Raw genomic sequence first — 20,068 nt, forward strand, 5'->3', positions numbered from 1 at the left:
AAAAGAATTAGTGGGTTTTAATCTGATCCCTGTGCCTTCGGGAAAGAGGACATACAAGCTCTTTCAAATGTAAGACTGTCTTGATTTGGAGTCTTGTTACTAAAGAAAACTCTCTGGATGCTTGCTTTTTGTCACAGAGCAGTTGTCACTTAATGATTTCTCCCTTATTTTCTGCCAGCGTTTTTATGCTGACATGAAACAGAAAAGAGATGGCAAATTTTCTGATAATGACTTCATCTCTGAAGTTTGTTTTCTTCTAATATTATCCAGTCTTTCACAAGGACCGATCAGTCATAGACAGGACTGATATAAGGCAGAGTGTATGTGAAAATTAAAAGTTGTTTTGATTTAAATTTCAGTTTACTGGATTGTTTTGAAACGTGAAAAAGCTTGTATTTTGAGCAGAGGATGATCCCTTCAAAAAGGGATTAAATGAGTTAGTGGACAGAGGGCTCATAAATGGACTAGGTGGGAGTGTACCTGCTATATTCTTAATGCAGTAATGGTGAGTAGTGGGAAGCATGAAGACAGTGACCCCCATACAGTGTCCAAACTTGTATATTCTGCCTAAATAGCTTCTCTGGTTGTCACCTTTGGACTCAGAGGCTGGGACTAAATGGATCACTCGTCTGATTCCCTGGGACATCTTATGGTCCAATTGTATAGCTGAATCAAGGCATGCCTCTGGGTTGAAATGATAAAACCTGATTGCTGTGCAGATAAAACCTGGTCACTTGTATGTCCTCCTGTATGAGAGGAAAATTATGCAATAGTTTAAATTCTGCAGTAAAATCTATGGCTTGACATTCACTTGCTCCATGTTTTAACTCAAGTGACTGAACTGCAGGTGCTCAGCTTGCCCAAGTTCATTGGTAGATAGGGACAGAAGGGCCATAGTGCCTGCACAGCATGCTGCCTGCAAAACACAGAGTCATGGTTTGTCCAGGAACACCTGAATCAAGGCCAGAACCTCTGGCTCAAGGAGACCTAACTTTAGAAAATTGTATGACTGTGGCTATATGTATGTATATTGCTGCTGCCTCAGCTACACATTCAGTTTGTTTACGTGGTGTCTTGGGTTGTAGATGTATTCTGGTGCCTCTAGCTTGGAGGCTGAGGAGTATCTCTTTTTGAGATATTCTAGAGGTCATAATCCCAGGAGGAGCTGGCAGGACAAAGCCTGGTGGGTGCCAGCTGGAGCAGGCTGGTGGCAGGACTGAGGTGCCCACATCTGCCCCACTCTCTGGGGCAGGGAAGACTTTGTTAGGGGAAAGTGGGCATTTCTTAGTTGTTTACATCTCTGGCCTTAGAAATAAAAGCTTCAATAGTGAGAAAAACTACTAAGCAAGTAACAGTTCCTGTAGCATAACTTGCAAAACAAAGGGACAAGTGAGTTTTACCCAGAAGCATGAAGGAGGTGAGTTGTTAGAGGTGCCCCAGACACACAGCAGGTGAGCCTTGGGGCATTGGTTTCTGGAGAGAAAGAGAAGGTGCTTTCCAAGGGTTCAGAAGTCTTTCTAACACTGAGGCAGCACAGTTGGGAATAAATGACTGTCATTAGGTAGGAACTCTTGTGAACCAAAGGTAGGATTGTAAAAGTTAAGCTTGTGTATTTACTTTGTTTGGCAGCTTTTGTGTATATATATATATATATATATATATATGTATAAAATAAAGTGTATGTCCTTTTCCAGAGGTCAGCTTCCTCTTTCTTTCTCTATCAGCTATTTCAAGGCCAAATGGTTTAACATTTCTCTCAGTGGGACTGCTGAACTTTCACCCACTTCTGAATGTATTTCAGCTTGCTGTTTATTACTTTGCTTTATAGGTCTGATAGCTGACAGAAATACCTTTCTAATTTTAAAATCTCTGAAAGGTATTTTTCCCCACAAACTTCAAGTGCTTCAAATAATTTAATTGTCTTTTGCTTATTTTGAAATGGAATTGTCAATACTCTGATGATTAAGTGTGACCGTCTCTCATTAGGGATAATGTGTTTATTTGCTCAGTGCATTAATAATCACTGTGAATAAAACACAATAGGGCTGTCACTGGCTTCCAGTGTACTAATGATAAGGTTTTTACATTTGCATGTAGAGTTTTGTCCCAGGCACCTATAAATTTCTTTACAAGCTTGGGACTGAGTCAGTGTCCTGGCTCAGTGTGAGAATCCAACACTCAGGTATAATCAGGTGGTTTAAAACGTGTGTCGTGTTTATAGGGCAGTTTCTTTAAGCAGGTTTCAAAACATACTACAGAAGGGAACTGATACTACTAAAGTATCAGTTTAAGTCTTAAATTGTGGGGAACAGAGGTAGAAAGAGCTGGAGTGCTTATCTGAGGTCACAAAAATTCCAGTGAAGGAGCTGAAAACTGAGATGACTTTCCAGAGCTTTGTTCCTGTGCCCTCTCTAATGCCCTGTGCTGCTCTGGACGAAAACAGAGAAACTGAGACTTTAATGATATTAATGAATTGATGTGAAAATGCTTACTGAAGAAAGGGTAATTTGCTCATCACCTGTCTCAAAATGGGCATGGTAACATTTTAACATGAAACTGATATAAAACAATTTGAGGTTAGAAATTAAAAACTTGTATACATACATATATATACAGGTACATCAGAACTCAGCTTCACTGAAATTTGGGAAGCCACAGAAAGTTAATTACAGGATTGAGCCATAGATTTAACCATAGTAATTTTTTCAGTGGGTGTCTATTTACAAGTGTCTAGAGCAAGAATTCATAATTCTGCTGTAACAGCAGTATTGATAACAGGCATTTTGACTTCTTCCTCTAACCACTCTCCCTTAGAAGAGGAAAGAGAGCAGCACATGATTATTCGAGTCCTTTGAAATAAGTTACTTCTGAACATCACTGTCAAGACACTTGCTATTCTGGTGCATGGCAAGGAAAGAGGAATTTTTTGGAATTGGGACAGCTGTTAGCAAAGGTTTGGAAGGATAAATGGGTTGGCATAGGGGCCATCAGATAGATGTATATGGAAGAAAGCAGGCAGCTGTACAGGGCAGAAAACTTCTCATCAGCCAAGTGTTTCCTTTGTGCTTCTTCTCCACTCACTTTTGGAATAAAATCAACCATGGGATATCAACATTCAGGAGTAAAGAAAAGAGTTGTATTTCTTTCTAACATTACATTCAGGAAAAGAGTTGTATTTCTTTCTAACATTTCAATTTATCTCTACCCACATATTTCAGAGTGTGTGACTTCTGGACAGATGTAAGTCATAGTTGTAGGCAGTGCAGTAAGTTGTTGATGGTTCTGGATGCAAGAACAGTCTTAGAATTGATTAACAGTAAAACAGGTTTTTAGTTATGGAAGGTAGGTCTCACAGCACTGGCACCTGAGCAGAAACTGAGCCCCACTGTAACTCCTGCTTGCAGGAACAGGTAGCTTATGTTGCTGTAAAAGCAGATCATCATGGTTGAATAGGTATGTGAGCAAAATCTCACATTAAAACATAACTAGATTTTGTTTCTAATTAAGAAATGGAAAAAACAGTCTTCCTGGTTTCTTTTTAGTTCTAAAGGAAATTAATAAAACTAAAAGCACTTGTCTTTGAAAATTGTCTTATCTAATAGTATTAAAAAGACATGTTCTTTGCTGGGCAACAAGACACTTGCATTGAGAAATCTTTTTGTAAAATCATCCTTAAGTAGGGTAAATTACCCAAGATGCACACAAAGCAATCTGTTCTACACACAGCTAAATGTGGAAATGATTGTGTTTATTTTTCACTAATCTGTTACTGACTACAGACATTGTCGTTGGCATTTTGGCCTGTAACGTTTATAGAAGTGTCCTTTTCAAAGCAATGCCAGAACTGGCTATAGTGTCTGTGTCTTTTAAGGTAGGAAGTTGAGTTTTAGACAGTTCAGCCTTGCAGTTCCAGCATCATTACTCAGTTGAGTCATGAGTGAGATTTGGCTGGCTCCCAAGTAGTGCTGGATGTGAAAAGAGCCTTAGGTGTTTGCCCAGCTCCTGATGCCCCCAAAGCCTGAGAAGTCGGTGCAGGACCTTGGCTGTGCCCGCTGGGAGGGCGCTGGAGGCAGCAGCTGATGCCTCTGGAGGGCGGTGCCTTTGTGCCTTTGTGCGCTGCAAGCGCCTCCTGGCCTGTCGCAATCATTCGTGCTAAAGGGCAGAGCCAGGGTTAGCCCAGGAAGTCATCTGAGGACAGAGTCCCAATGTGCTGAGTGGAGTTAGAGGTAACTGGACATTTGCAACAAAAACTTTTGGGTTACTTTTTTGCAATAGAGAACACATGGTGAGAATGGAATTCAAGTCCTTGGGGGGTATGAGTTTCTTCATTAAATTGTGAGCTGAGGAGCCAGTAGAAGAATCCAAATAATTTAGGGACAGATATTGGTGGTTAAAGGTGAAGTAATGGTGCCCCACTGGTGCAGCACTTTGTTCATTCTGCCCTGACTCCTTTCTTGGTTTACCGAAAACTTCCTCCTACATCAATTAAATCTTTCAGTACCTGGCACCCCATATCAAAGAGTTTACCAGAAGGAAAGTGTCAGTCTTGAACAGTTCAGTCCCTTGGGAGTGCCTTCATAGTTCTTATGAAGAACCTTAAAATCTCAGTCATGGGAATGTCCTAGCAGAATAAAAGGAGATTTTGCTGTAGTGGAAAAACCTGCAGCTGTGACCCAGAGCGAGCAATGTACTATGCCTGTAGCTGGCATGGCAGCTCTGGGCCAGTTGCCCACAGGCTTTTTATTTTTATACTGTCTCCTCTTTCTTTCCTGTGGTCTCTTTACTTCCCCCTTTTCCTTATGCTTTCTCTTCCTTTCCACTAGCTTTTAGTATTGCAGCACTGTCTGCTTTCCCTTTTAACCAGAGAACATTTCTCTTCTCTTCTCTTCTCTTCTCTTCTCTTCTCTTCTCTTCTCTTCTCTTCTCTTCTCTTCTCTTCTCTTCTCTTCTCTTCTCTTCTCTTCTCTTCTCTTCTCTTCTCTTCTCTTCTCTTCTCTTCTCTTCTCTTCTCTTCTCTTCTCTTCTCTTCTCTTCTCTTCTCTTCTCTTCTCTTCTCTTCTCTTCTCTTCTCTTCTCTTCTCTTCTCTTCTCTCTTCTCTCTTCTCTTTTCTCTTCTCTCTTCTCTTCTCTTCTCTTCTCTTCTCTTCTCTTCTCTTCTCTTCTCTTCTCTTCTCTTCTCTTCTCTTCTCTTCTCTTCTCTCTTCTCTCTTCTCTTTTCTCTTCTCTCTTCTCTTCTCTTCTCTTCTCTTCTCTTCTCTTCTCTTCTCTTCTCTTCTCTTCTCTTCTCTTCTCTTCTCTTCTCTTCTCTCTTCTCTCTTCTCTTTTCTCTTCTCTCTTCTCTTCTCTTCTCTTCTCTTCTCTTCTCTTCTCTTCTCTTCTCCTCTCCACATGCACACATACACATAATCCCCAAATATTTTGAAGTGTTACATTTGGTGAGCTGCAGCAGCCCTGCAGGTTGTAACTGGGAGGGTGGCTACCAGCAAAGATCAAACCCATTATTGCTCACATGAGACGAGCTGTTCCAGTTTAGCCCAGATTCAAGGTGATCCAGCTGCTGCCAAAAGGGCTGGCATCCTTTCTCCTGCTCCTCTCTCCTGCCTTGGGCTATCAGTAAGGTGACATGACTGAAGTTTAGTGTTCCTCTGGCTCTGCTGGGTTTGTATTTAACTGGTGCAGCAAGATCATGCTCTGAGGCTTCTGGGGGCATCACAAGAAAGGTGCCAGGGAAGAACAGGCATCAGGATGGGCAGGGCTGTCCTTTGGGTAGCAAGGTACTTCTAGAGGAGAGTTGGCCATCCACATCTTCTGCCAGAAGTATTAGTACAGACTGCTAAGATGTGATAAGTATTTTTTTAATATTTAGAGAGAAGATAAGAAGAAATTTATTTGTGAGAACTTTGTACAAGACTGGCTCTTTGCCAGCAAAAAGTGCAATCCTGATGCCTTGTAAATAACAAGCCAATAGGCTGATTAGGCAGATAGACTAACAAAGAATCCATCTGATAAATGCTTGGCAGAAAAACTGCCCATGCCTGATAAATAATTAGGACTGTTGCCTTTGTGTGCTGATGTGGAAAGCATCTCTTCCAGGTTTCTGGATTCTTGGAAAGTGTGGTCTATTCTAGGAGCAATAGGCATGAAAGGGCATGGTAGGTTGCAGATGGCCAGGGTGCTCTGTAGTTTGAAGAACAGGGCAACATACTTCTTGGTAAAAACCCCTAACTAGCCTTGAAAACAAAACATTCCTGACTCCAGGGAACATGTGGTAATCTTGTCTACAGAGAATGCAAACTGAAGTGGGAGAAAACAAAAACGAGATGTCTATTGCAGCACAGTCAGGCTAAATAAAATCTACAAAAACATTCTTTTCTTGAGCAGTATTTCTAAGACTGCTTCACAGTGGTTACCTCCCCTGAGAACTTCCACAGGGCACAGAGAGGATCAGATCTTCATGTGGTTACATCAGTGGCAGCCAAACAAGTTGTGTGCCAGATTATTAATAGATGTATTGCTCTTCAGATTTCAAACTAGTCCTGGGGTTTCCTGTGGGAATTTTAAGTAATGGTGGGAGAAAAACATGGGCTGAAACTCGGAGACGCAAATAGCCTTGAGAATTCAGCATTTCTTGCTGCCAGGTGGATATTTTGTGTTTCTTCTTCCAGAGAAAAGACTTGCAGTATGAAGAAATGATGTCCCATCCAAAAAGCAGCAAACAGTTTGAAATTTGGATTCCTACCAAACCATCTCAGCAGGGTGATGTTAGCACAAGTTAAAGCAAGAAAAAAATGTAATTTTTTAAAAATTCTTGTTTTGGGAATGGATTCCTTTCCCAGGTCACATAACAGCCCATTGTATTTGGTGTAAATTTTGGAGGGGTTTTTAAGTACCAAACATTTTTTTTTTCTACAGCAGCCTGCAGTGAGAGCTGTGCAGGGCCTTTCCTGTACAGAACCTGGATGAAAGCAAATACTTCAATTTTTTTAACATTCAAACTAATTAGGACAGAGAAAAAAATTACTTGTAAGAGATTGTGGCTGTAAGATCTTCTTTGGAAGAGAGGATCCTGAGTGCTTCAAAGCTTCCTTTTATTCTGGAGGGGGGTGTGTGCAGATTTTGTACAGATTGAACTGGCAACTATCTGTTCTTCAGCAGGTGAATGTGGTTCGACCAGTAGCTGGGTGACCCTGCTCACTCTGTGTCAGCATCTTGAATTCTTTGTAGCAGGTTACACTGCACTGGTGGGACTGGCAGAATTCACACTGCCAAGTGGGCCTGTGTAGAAAAGCCCTATACAACGGGACACCTCTTCTTGTTCCAAGTATTTGGTACCTGGACGTAAAACAAAAGGTCCCAGCTGACAGTTTTGCTGGTGGTAGTGTTCCTACAGGCATATGTTAAATATATGTGTTAATTTTACCTCCCAACTCCATTGCCTTGCCTGAGAAAGTTGTACAAAAGGCCTTGCTGGTTATCCAGTTTCTGAGCTCAAAGGGGAAAGACCTCCACTACTTTTCCTTTTAAATGGTCACTCTGGACACTGTAGTCCCTGTGGTCCTTTGGCTGCCCTTTGGCCACCCCTGTGCACCATCCAGGGCATGGGAACAGGTATGCACTACAAATAGTGAGCAGGTCATGTGTGGGGAACAGGTCATGACCATTTCAAAGTGGAGGAGTGCCTTGAATCCCAGTAGTGTTTGCTGAGAGAAACAGGTTTCTAATTGAGTCAGAGTAAAATTTTAAAAATAAACATGAAAATAAAAGTCCTGGATAGCTAAAGGGGATAAAATCTGTCTCCTTCTACTATAAGGAGACAGAAGGATCAGATCATTCTTCAATTTCATAGTGTTTTTATCACATAAAAAAGTAACACACTTGAGTCTCTGGGGTTGGAAAAAGGTGTTATTAACCTACTGCTGTTCTTGACTAGTGTTTCAGATCCTTCTCAGTTCTGCAGGTAAACACAGGACAAGCCAAAAAATACCATTCCTTTAAGACTATTCCTGTTTCCAAATTTCTTTGCAGCCCTTGGGAACTTTTCTTAATTTGGAAGTAGAAAGACTTATGCTTTGCAGTGGAACAAGAGAAATAATCTGCGTTTTTGATACTTTTCCACCAAAAAAACATCGCCTGTGTAGTATTGCCCTCTGGTGGCACCAGTCTGAGGAGCTCCATAGGTCCCCTAGTGGAACATAAGGGTTGTTCCCTTCCAAGGTGTCTTTCATAGGATCTGAGTGTTTGTTCATGGCTGTGATCCACGAAGTGCTTATAGTTTAATTTTATTTTTCCACAGAAAATCTTCTATGGGCAGCTTTTTGGTTTAATACAGCTTTAAAAACATTAGGGGTTCTTGATAAAATTTCATTTTCCAGTGAATATTGTTAAGAATCATGTAGGACCTGCCCTTTGAATGCAATTGTATTACACGTCAATGTGGTAGAATATTATATGCTCTGAAGTAACAGAAATTTCCTTTCTTCTTTTCCCCCCACTAGTGTCACCTGATTCACTACCTGAGACTCAGCCATCACTTGATAGTTCTGAATTATTTGATTTGCACCTTTGACAAGCTGAAGTCTGTCTCCTCTGAAGACATTAAAATCACGGATGCAGTTTTTGATGGCGTGGAAGTGAGAGTGTTTGAACCTCCTGCCAAGGGAGATGAAAGCCTCAAGCGCAGCGTTGTTTACATCCACGGAGGGGGCTGGGCCTTGGCAAGTGCAAGTAGGTGTCTGACAGTAATTAAATAGCGTTTCAGTCTGCTTTTCTCCTAGCAGGAGAAGCCACAAGCTCTTTTTCCTGCCAGGAATGGCAGTTTTGCTAAGATGTACCTGAATTCAGTAGTGACTGTCTCAACTTCGGTGGATCAAGTCTAAGGAGAGAGGGAGAAAAATATTATGAACACACAGCAGAAGTGCATATCTTACTTGCATGTGAGCTCTTAAAGGAGTAAAAGGTTAATTTTATTACATCTAAGAGGGGAAAAATAGCTTATTGATTAAATTTCTGTGATGCCAGGGTGGGCTGCTTAGGCCAGTCCCTCACTTTCTGTGGTAATGTGCAAAAATCAGTTCTTGGTGATCAGGTTCCAGTGGCTGCATATAAGGAAATTACGTGGGTTTGCCCCATTTTCAGAGAATAATTAGCAGGAGACTGAGCTGATCTACACTGCATGCAACAGCCTTGCTAATGTTTGGTTCTTAAATAACACCTACCTGGGAATACACACTGCTGAGCGCAGGCAGGAGGAGTCTGAGGGAAACAGGTAGAGGTTGGTTCCTCTTTGGGTTGTTACTTAGGGACTACAACCACCACTAGCATAATTGCCTTGAAATGTAATGCTGTTTACTCCATTTACTTGGAAACCACAAACATGATCAGGGGAAGTGAGGTACAGCTATAGGCAGTGATAAGGTAACCACTGATTGCTTCCTTGCTGTACAGGAGGAAAACAGCCTTGGAAGACAAAGGGCTTGTGGCTCCTGTGGCTGCTCTGGGATCCGGATCTGAGAAGAGTCTTCTCCCTTTTCCTTCCCCATTGTTCCCATGACATCCTGTAGTCCATAAAGCCCTGATTCTGCAGCTTCCTCTACAGACAAAGAACCTCAGTGGATTTTTACAAAATGATACAAAACACAGACTGTACTGATTGCATTTGGACTCTGGATGTACAAGTCATTTAGACCATGATTTGAGTGAGATTTTAGGTTCCTAAATAACTTTAAAATGTGGCCTTCACGTGCCTTTGGAAATTCCGGTCTCTTTGTCCTGTAGCAGTTAAACATTTTACTCCTCTTCCTACAGAGGAATTCTGCTTTGAGATGGATTTTCTTAGACCTGCCTGAAAGATATTTGTTAACCTCCTGCCTGCATCATTTGTTCTGTAATAGTTTGCATATGACTCTTGTTGTGCAAAAGTTTATATTAAATTGCTGCACTTTGTCAGGATGATTATAGCTTGGCTTTGTCAGATGTATCCCTGAGTCCAAGGTGCAGAAGTTAATGACACAATTGCTACACCTAAATTTTAATTTCTCAGATTGGATACTTTAGAAAACGTTTCATGTCCTAATATATTTTATAGTACTGGGAACCAACAATTAAGTAACTGGAAAGGAACAAAATTAAAGATAATCAGTCCTCTGATAAATAGGATAGCTGTGATTAATCCTCCCTTAAATGAGTAGCTCAGCTGACATTAATAGGGCAACTCATTTGAATTAAAGCAATGCATGCTGTAATAAAATGAACCACAGGCAGTGACTCATACAGCAGTAACCCCCTCTGGATGTAAATGCCCCCAGACCACTGTGTGCCTTAGATTTTGGCCAACTGAGAAAATTGTGATAGGTGGGTGAAATGAAGTCACCAACAAACAGATGAGGAAAGGCATTGGACTGCAGGATTCTGAAATTGTGATGAATTACCTTCCTTCTGCTGTAAGGAGCATGGATTTGGCACTTGAGCAGTTGTGGGCTGATCTCATTTATCATTTTCTTTGGTAATAAAATCTGATGGATTCTATCTGTGTGATAGCTGTATGTTTTCTGAGAAAGCTTAATGACAGCTTTGTGACTATTGACTCACTGTCCCTAACACCATGTCCTTCTCTTCCAGGAACAAGCCTTTACAACAATCTCTGCAGAATCATGGCTGAATCTCTGAATGCTGTTGTTGTCTCTGTTGAGTGAGTAATCTAAAACTGATCAAGTGGTTTTAAGGTATTAGAAATCTCTAACATAGTTCTTTTAGCTTCTCTTTCCATAGTGGCTTCTCTATAAAGCTGTAACTTGGACAGTAATTTTCTAGACTAGCCTGATACCTTTATCCTTTTAAAATTAAAACAAATTGGAGTGGTATCAGAAATTCATTTGGTTTTCTAATTATTTTAGAATACACTGTGAGGTCTGGCAGTTTCCTGCTGCTCTTGCAATCTCCCACTGTTCCAGTCCTCTCTTTTAAGCCTTGTGCTTCCTTCAAGAGCAGAAGACTGCCAGACAACAGAGCAGGGCTGCTTTTTTAACATGTTAAACAATTCCAAGGCAAACAAACCTCTTGATTAGCTAAATACATTACCTAGACAACTCCAGCTTGATTGGTACTGTTCCCATCTTTATTGTCAACTTCAATATTTTCTTTTTTAAACCCAACTTGATAAAATGACTCAAGTTTCCCACCTGCTGTTCATTACATACCAAGCTTTGGGATCTAATTGCAACTTAATTATATGGAGTTGATGTTACTCATTTAATGCTTATTATGGCGTACTTTAAAGGACTGGGGGGGTGGGTTTATTTTTTCTTACTGTTTTGGTTTCTTATTATTAGAAACAAGGAAAACTACAAAAGCAGCTGTTGGTTATTCCAGACAAGCAGCAATCACAATATTGAAAAGTTCCTTATTATTCCTTTTCTGATTTATGCTGGTGTCATTCTGTCTATTGCTCTGAGTCACTATTACCTCTTCTCCTTAATCATTACATCCTTCAATCAAGGGGTATGTATTCAATTAGCCAAGTCTAATTGGATTCCTTGTTGGTCTAATTGCACATCTCACTTTCACAATCTATGCACAATTTGCTGTTTTGCAAGGAGCTCCCAAAGGACACCCTCAGATTCCTGTGTATACAAGATATAGATTGCTTTTTGACAGCAGGTCACAACTGGAGTTTGAAAGTTGGAATCTTAAGTTTAAAATTTACTCTGCATATGAAACTTCTTTAGCTTACAAGCTAAAGATATTTTGAGTCAGAGAACTGAATTTTGGTTGGCTAGGCTCTACTGTCAAAGTGTAAAATCTGTAGTTTGAAAAGCAGTAAAATCTGTAAGTTTGAAAAAAAGTGTAAAATCTGTAGTTTGAAAAGCTGAAAACTTTGCTTTGTACCATAAAGCCCAGTAACAACTGTTGGATGTCAAATTATTCAGTAAATACAAACAGATTTCTCCTGCACTGTTATTTAGAAACTGAGGAAGCGTCATGTGTGGGATTCAGCTGCTGGCTCTTCCTGGTAGCTGTTTGCTCTCTGTGCCTCCATCCCCCACCTGCCCGATGGCTGTATTTCTGCTCCTCTCCTTGATACAGGAAAGGAATTATTGCATCTGTTGCACTGGAGAAAATTGGCATTGCTTAATTTCTTGGCTATTGTTCATTTCATGGCACAGAGGGATAGCAAGGTTAATTCTCTCCTGACATCAGTGAAAATTCGGGAAGCAGAAGTGCTTAGGTGTTAGGCTCAGCCAAACAGGAGCATGTTGGGCGTGTATGATTTACTCGCCCTCATCTTAGTTAGGTGGGAATTTGGATCAAAACCAGGCAGGGTGGAATGACTCCCTTGGCAAGGGAGTCTTAACTATTGATTTTTATAATGCATTATGAAATCCTCCATTGTAAATTCTTGGAAAGTGCTGCACAATTTTATACTATCTTGGTATTATTCATGTTTAGTAGGTTCATTTTAATTTTTCCAAATTAGAACACTAATTATAAGATTGAGTCTTACATACATATTACACACCTCCTACCTCTTCTGTACTATTTGTCCTAATGAAATACTTATTTCCAGTAAGGGTGATCTGATATCACCTGTAAATCCTAAAGGAGAGGTACAATAACACCAGTACAATAAGACAGAGGTAAGAATTGTTTCTCATCCCTTTCCTGTTGCAGATACAGGCTGGTGCCTGAGGTGTGCTTCCCCGAGCAGTACCACGATGCTCTTCGTGCAACAAAGCATTTCCTGCAGCCTGATGTCTTGGCTGAGTATTCAGTGGACCCCAGTCGAATTGCAATCTCTGGGGACAGTGCAGGAGGGAATTTGGCAGCTGCTGTGTGCCAGCAGGTAACATCCACTGAGTGTTCTGTATTGCACTACTGCAGTCCAGCCCAGAGAGGCTGGCAGGGTCCTTGTGCTGCACCATCACAAGGTGATGTGCCACGCCTGAAAACAGAATGGTAGAAAGCCAGAATCTGTTAATTTTCCTTCTGTAAAGTGACTCAGTCACTATATGAATCACATAGGTTGTGATGTGTTGTTACAGTCACAAGTTGTTATGGACCAGAGTTTAGGAGCAAGTAGCTAAATTACTTTTTTTAACCTATTTTGTTGGTGAAATCCTTGTTTTTCCAAGTAGGCATAATTTCTTAATACTGTTACCTATTTTTAGATAATTGTCTCTGGAAATATGCTTTTATTTCTTTCAAATACAAATGAAGGACAAAATATACAGTAAATGGAGCTTAATTCTTCTGTTAAATTGTAGCATTTTGCAATTTTAAGGAAATTTCTTTTGTGTATCTGCAGTTTAAATGTAATCTGAATTTGATCTAGTAAAGAGTTTAAAGGAGACCCGAGGCAAGTAATATTTTTCACGGTTGAATGAAATATTATTATTATTATCTTATTTCCATAACCATTAGTGATAAGAAAGCAGATACCATGTCCAGACAACTAATTATCATGACAACCTTGCAATATTGAATTAGGGTGGAAAAATTAATAAGAGACAATTACAATAAAAACTTCAATATTGAGGACTGATAAACATGATAGCACCACATTTTGGAAAGAGCATTCCTAATTCGATTTCCTGATGCATAATTCTTTTTAAACCAGATGGGACATGATGGGGCACTGGGTATCTTGTGTAGGAGATGAAACAAAGAGTTTGCTGACTATTCCAGTAAGGCAGTCAGGGGGCACTAAATTTGTAATTGGTAGACTTAAATCAAATGCAGGTCAAGTGAGACACAGGGAGGTGCTTCTGCACCAGGTCAGTCTTTGCTAGAAAAAATTGTGGATGCCAGCAATCTACATTGGCTGAAAAGAACCCAATTAGATCAATTCATGGAAGAAAAATCCATTAAAAGCTCTTAAAAGCAAGAGTAGCTCCTTTGATTCAGGAAATCCTGCTGTTCAGCTGGGCACTGTGTTAGAGAAATGCCACTTTACACATTTATTTTTTTTTCTTACTCCCTTTAATAAACTGATGTCACTGGTTTCTTTTGGGAATGGGATGCTGGATCTGCCTGAATGGCCACCTTACAAGAGGAGAAAAAGATCAGGCTGCTAATAATTCAGACAAAACAACCACATTACCTGTATAAGAGCAGAGTTCACTCTAAAATTGTCAAATAAATCTTTGCTTTCCTAAAGTTCCACATTGATACATGTTTACCTTCTTCATAACCTTAACTCCATCCTGTGTTTTTCGCACAGCTTAGCAAAGATGAGGATTTGCCTGTCAGACCGAAACTGCAGGCCTTGATTTACCCAGTCCTCCAGGCCTTTGACTTCAACACACCCTCCTACCAGCAGAACATGAACATGCCCGTGCTCCCTCGCTACGTCATGATCAACTACTGGATCGATTACATCAACGGCAACTACGACCTGGCTCACGAGCTGCTCATCAACAACCACACCGCGCTCAACGTGGGCCAGGCCCTGTCCTTCCGCGCACGCCTCAACTGGACCTCCCTGCTGCCTCCCTCCTTCAAGAAGAACTACAAGCCCGTGGTGCAGAGCACGGGCACGGAGGCCATCGTGGAGCAGCTGCCGGCGCTGCTGGACGTGCGGGCGGTGCCGCTGCTGGCGGACGACGCCACGCTGGCGCGGCAGCCGCGCACCTACGTGCTGACCTGCGAGAACGACGTGCTGCGCGACGACGGCGCCATGTACGCAGCGCGCCTGGAGCGCGCCGGCGTGCCCGTCACCCTCGACCACTTCCACGACTGCTTCCACGGCTGCATGATCTTCACCGTGTGGCCCACGGATTTCTCGGCCGGCGTGCAGACCAGGAACAGCTACATCAAGTGGCTGGATGAGAACCTGTGAAGGGTGGGCTGCCGTGGCTGCCATGTCTATTCTGGAGGAAGAGCAAACAATCAAAAAGTGCACTTTTTCTGAATTCTGACTTCACTCTTAGGCTGCAGACCACTAACTGCAGCATTTTCTAGCTCCATTGGCCTTGCCCAGTAAGGAATTTTGAGAAGTATTTTTTTCCAAACCAGTCTTTTTTCCACTTTGTCCCAGATGACTACTGCCAAACATAAACATATGTTGAGCAGGGAGATCAGGATTCCTGCAGGATTTTTGCTTGGCTGCAACTTTCAAGCTTTGACTCTTAATTAGGTACAAAGGCCCTGGCTTTGAAGTGCTGTGAGATAAATCCTAAGATCTGCATCTACTTCTGAATATGTAAAAAACGTGAGCTAGTTTACAGCAGTGTTAAGCATCTGATGTCACAGTGAGAGCCTTGGGCAGCAGGGCCATGAATTTGAATGACAAGCACGGATTTAGGTGTTGGCTTTTTGCCATAGACAAACAGCTCATTTAAATTTTTAAAAATATTTTTTGAAAAAGCTCTTCTAGGCAGTTAAAATGATGCTAGATGAGTCTTAGCCAAACCTGTAATTCAGCTTTGGAATTTGGTTTTTACTACCTTTTAATAAATATATTTTAAAAGGTACAGGACTAAATATATTTTCAATACAAAGTATGATAGCATACACACAAATAGGTAAGATAAAATATTATGTGTAGCAGCAGAATCCAGGTTTCCTGTGTGAGTGACCTTCAAAGCTGACTACTTATTTGGCTAAAGAATGTGACTTCACCTGTGTTTAAAGCCTCAGTTGTATGACCTACTTACAGAAAATACTGACCTTACTATAAATAGTCTGCTGTGTGGTTTGCACTAATGTTTGTAATTAATAGTAGAAATTTTTGTTCATTGACTTTTCTTTTGTGTTTATAGTTTTTATTTCCTGCTTCGTGAAAGGAGGAAAGCAAGCGAATACAAGTGGGCTCCAGTCTATACAGAAGATTTAATTCTGAGCTTTGCAGCTGAGCTTTGTCTGTCTTGTAGACTGCTCTAGGTAAGATGATCTCACTACTGGGCAGCAAACATGTGCAGTTTGAGCCAGTCTGTGAAGTTCAGACAGGCAGGACAGGGGAAAGAAACCACTTTGTGACTGTCTATTGTCCAGGCTGCTCACAGCTTGCGGAAATGAAGGTGGTGTCAAAAGCCCATAGGAACAGAGGAGAGAGTGGGAGATTAAATTCATCCTCAGCTTTACCACAGACTTCCTGTGGGTCCCCAGGAGAACAAGGTCATCTCCTCATACCCCACTTCTGCAAGGGAGGCAGTAATTTCCTACCTCACAACAGAGCTGTGAAGCTGAATTCTCAGGCGTGGGTGTAGCACACGGATGGGAATGTGACTGCAGGCACTCAGCAGCTCCTATGGCTTTTGACTTTCCATCCTCCTCCAAGAGCTGGCTCAGAGCAGCCTGTCCCACATCAGGGATGCTGCTGGGCTTGGGTCCTGCTGAGCAGTTTGCTCCCCTCTGTCCTGGTTGAGGTGAGGCTTCTTAGCCCTTGGAGATCATGACAAAGGCTATTTCATTAAAGTATTCCTTACAGCAGGATTCTGAAAAGTTCTTCAAAAAACTCCATCAGGTTCTGGTAGATCAAACTGCCTTCTGACATTTAAAATATATACAGAGCAGTCCCCTTTCACTGGGATTTAAATTAAATAGGAGAATGGCTTTGCTGAATCACTGCTTCCTGGAAACACCAGGTTGTTAACGTGGTTGTGTGTATTAAGAAAAACCATTAACGAGACAAGGCCTGGATGTCAGCTCAGTCATGCAGGCCAAAACTCATTCCCAGCATAGTTCACACGGAGATCACAAGGCAGAGCTTTTTCAGCTGTGGCCCAGATTCTTCTTCCATTTAGCATTTACAAAGACTTGGTGGAATTACAGCAACCAAGTAACAATCTGAATCAGAATAAATTTTGATCAAGAAACCCAATTAACACTGCAGAGGAACTAAAACTTTTTATCAGGATTTTAACCCTTTCCTCCTTTTCCCCATAAATACAACTTCATAGATTGTATGCTTTGAACGGACAGCAACTAAAGTTATATCCATTCAAAAGACAAGTTACTAACCTGCCCCAGAGTCCTTTCCCTTTGTATGGAGACAGCAACATTTACCTGACTTTAAACTATGACTAAAATAGTAAAAAAAAAAAAAAAAAAAGTCACTGTACTGAGTTATAACAGGCTTCTTCCTGAATTTCCTGCTTAAAGAGTAAACCCATGTCAGAAAAGATAAAATTTATATCTACTCACTGTCATTAGTATAATATATAGATATACTATGATTATACATCATAGTATAACTGTGGTACTGGAATAAGATGGTTAATATTCCTAAAAGTCTTACAATATTTAGTTTTCCTGAGAGCTTTTTGCAAAGCTTTAGCTCAGCATTTGTTTATAGCTAAGTTATACGTATCTGTTCCGAATCTAAAATATAATTGCTGCTGGTTTTTTTTTTTAACTGAATTGAAAGGGAGAGCTGGAATATATATACATATGTATATATATATTCCTGGAGTGGGTTGTAAATTTCCTTCATGCACTGAAGCACATTGAAGTCTTGGCACAAGAAATAAGTAAGTTTATAACTGGAGTGAACGTGTTTACGAAGCCATCAGCAGCCTGGTGCGATGGCCGAGATCTCAGCACCACGTGGGTGTGATGCACACTGTTAACTACTTCTGTCAAAGCATCTGGACTACTTTGATCTTGCAGCCACGTGGTTTAATACCTGAGAGCTGCAGAGATACCTGAGGGATCCTACAACATGCAAAAAAAGAGGTCTGAGTTCCAGCTCTAAAAAGACAGAGCACTGTCTTTTTAAATTCAGTGTAACCCTTGAACTGAGTTAGTCCCAGCCCAGCTTTCCTCCTCCTGTGCTCTGGTCTCCTTTGCACGCAGTCCCCATGTCCCAAATTGAAAGTTTAGGGTTGTTTCCAGCTGTGTTGCTACAAACTTCTAGGAACTGACTCAGGGTTACAGAAAGCAGATGCTTGGTAGCAAGAGATTAAGATTAATCCATATTACAACACCTGGATTTGTTACTGTGTTTTCATGCATCCCCAGGTGTTTCCTTGGGTTCATCTTGCACCTTCATCCCTTGGTTATTTCACAAAGCAGTTTAGGACATGATGTAGGATCAGAGCAAGTGTTTGTAGCAGTATTTCACCTGTGCATGGTAGAGTCTTTTCAGAGAAGATGTTCAATAAATTTGTTTTCTTATCATGATCTTGGCTTTTGTAGGTAGCTTTTCTTCCCCTTCTACAATTAGACACTATTGAAAAAATATCTTGTTCCTGATGGCTATCAAAGCATTCAGAAGACAGCTTTAAAAAAAAAAGGCAAAATCAACATGCATAACAATCTATACTCATTCTTATCCTGCTTTCATAGACCTGAGAACTATATTAGTGAGTCCCCCATATTTTGACTAATATTTGCAAGAATAGATGGAGATTCTGTCTCGTTGGCTGAGGACCTCTTAAAGGATGGGTGTTCAACATTTCTGTAAGCCCAGGCCTCTTTCAAGAGGTTTCATGATGCATAAAAATCACAAATAAGTTGAATTTCATAACCTTCATCTAAGTAATTTCAGAACTGCTTTCCCAGTCAAAGCAGAAAGGCCATTGTGAGTTTTAACACTTACAAACTAAATAGAAATACTTTCTCTTTAAAACATTATTTTGTAATATTTGGGCCTCTATATTTTTTAATCTCTTACCAAACTGTAGTAGAAAGTTTTAAAATAAAAATATTGGAAGCAGGTAAACTTGAGTTAAACCTTTTAAGCTGCTATGATATGTAACGACGATATTGTTAAAAAATTCCAATACCAGTTGGTTTAATGTTCTCATATTTATGATGTTCAAAAGCCCAACATACAACAGACTTGATGTGAATGCATTCAATACCTTTTGCATGACTGGTTTTTGCTTTTTGTCCCAGAGCAGGGGAAAGATTTGTAAGATCTCATTACCAAGTGTAATTTGAGATGTGTTATCAAAATGAAGAACAAATAAATAAAGTGAAATATACCTGTGATTTATTTTATTTTTCTGGTTTTGTATTTCCGAGCATTTCCAGTCTGATTTTTGATTGTTTTCAAGGCAGGAGACTTCTGTGTGTCTGTGGGCTGTGAGGGTCACCTCCCTGTACTTCATTTCTGCCAAATGATTAATGGTGACCACATCTGTTGGTGCTGAAGAATGGACAAACCTGCACTTCTACTGCTGTTCTTCTTGAAGACAAACAGCAGAACTCACATTCTTCATTCTGATGTATAGACACATTTTTATGTGTCTATAGGTTATGTGTATGTTTGAAATCTGGTTTAACCAGCAAAAGTCCAGGTTCCTGTTTTATTCCTGTTTGCCTTCCTTTCGCATTCTTTTTTTTTCTGACCTGCAATCCATTTTCTGCCCCAGTTCTCTCATTTATTGATCATTGCAGCATTCCTTTTGAAATATCCTAATGTGGGGAGTATTCCATTTTGTCTAGCAGGCTCCTGTGCCTTTCACAGAATACAAAGCCTTTATCCTGATGGAAAAAAAAAAAAAAGTGGTGGGGAAAAAATGCTTCAAAGGACTTACAACCCTATTTTTTAAGCTCGCAAGAGTCATACTCCTGCTTGCATGAAATTGAATGCATTAAAAACAGTCAGGGCCACATAAAACATTTTTTTTTTCCAGCAGTGTTTTCTCAGATGTCATAAAACATCTGACTGTACAGGGCTTGCAATGCAAGGCAGTTCCTCTCTCAGCTGAGTGTGGCTGTGACCGCATCCCCTGCTTGTCCCCATGCCCTATTTCCCACCTCCCACCCTCAGCTGGAGCAGCAGCAAGTGCCTCATGGGGCTGTGCCTGATCCAGGTGTGCCTGACACAGCTGGATCCCCAAATCCTCCTGCATCCTCCCTGCCTGGGTTCTGCTCCTTGCTCACACTTAGAAAACTCTTTGGAGCTGGGCCATGTTTTATTTTGTTCATCCTCAGGGGAGACACACGTTTTCTCCTCGCTCTTACTTCCAATTTTTCTGGCACTAAGCCAATGGCATTTACTTCTTTTATAAATGTCACCTGAATAGCTGGCAGCACATCATAATATGAGACTAAATTCATGCCTAATGTAAATCTAATACTTTTTCCAAATTATTTTATACAGAATTTTAAAGTGTTTATCACC

General features: G+C 40.8%; 1 protein-coding gene across 1 annotated transcript; it reads left to right on the forward strand.

Moving 5' to 3' along the window:
• The first annotated feature begins 1,408 nt into the window (after window positions 1–1,408).
• On the forward strand, window positions 1,409–17,130 carry NCEH1 (neutral cholesterol ester hydrolase 1). Its single transcript, XM_005419143.2, has 5 exons — window positions 1,409–1,417; window positions 8,496–8,724; window positions 10,618–10,687; window positions 12,667–12,838; window positions 14,216–17,130. The coding sequence occupies exons 1-5, from the start codon at window positions 1,409–1,411 to the stop codon at window positions 14,831–14,833; spliced, it is 1,098 nt and encodes a 365-aa protein (XP_005419200.1). The 3' UTR covers window positions 14,834–17,130.
• Window positions 17,131–20,068: the final 2,938 nt, after the last annotated feature.

Source organism: Geospiza fortis, unplaced genomic scaffold (genome assembly GCF_000277835.1).
Source record: "Geospiza fortis unplaced genomic scaffold, GeoFor_1.0 scaffold172, whole genome shotgun sequence".
Classification (NCBI taxonomy): Eukaryota; Metazoa; Chordata; class Aves; order Passeriformes; family Thraupidae; genus Geospiza; species Geospiza fortis.

Excerpts from the sequence above, each read along its gene's own strand:
- NCEH1 (XM_005419143.2), top strand. Across the intron at positions 8,725-10,617 it reads CTGGGCCTTGGCAAGTGCAA|GAACAAGCCTTTACAACAAT; the intron begins GTAGGTGTCTGA and ends CTTCTCTTCCAG. Across the intron at positions 10,688-12,666 it reads GCTGTTGTTGTCTCTGTTGA|ATACAGGCTGGTGCCTGAGG; the intron begins GTGAGTAATCTA and ends TTCCTGTTGCAG.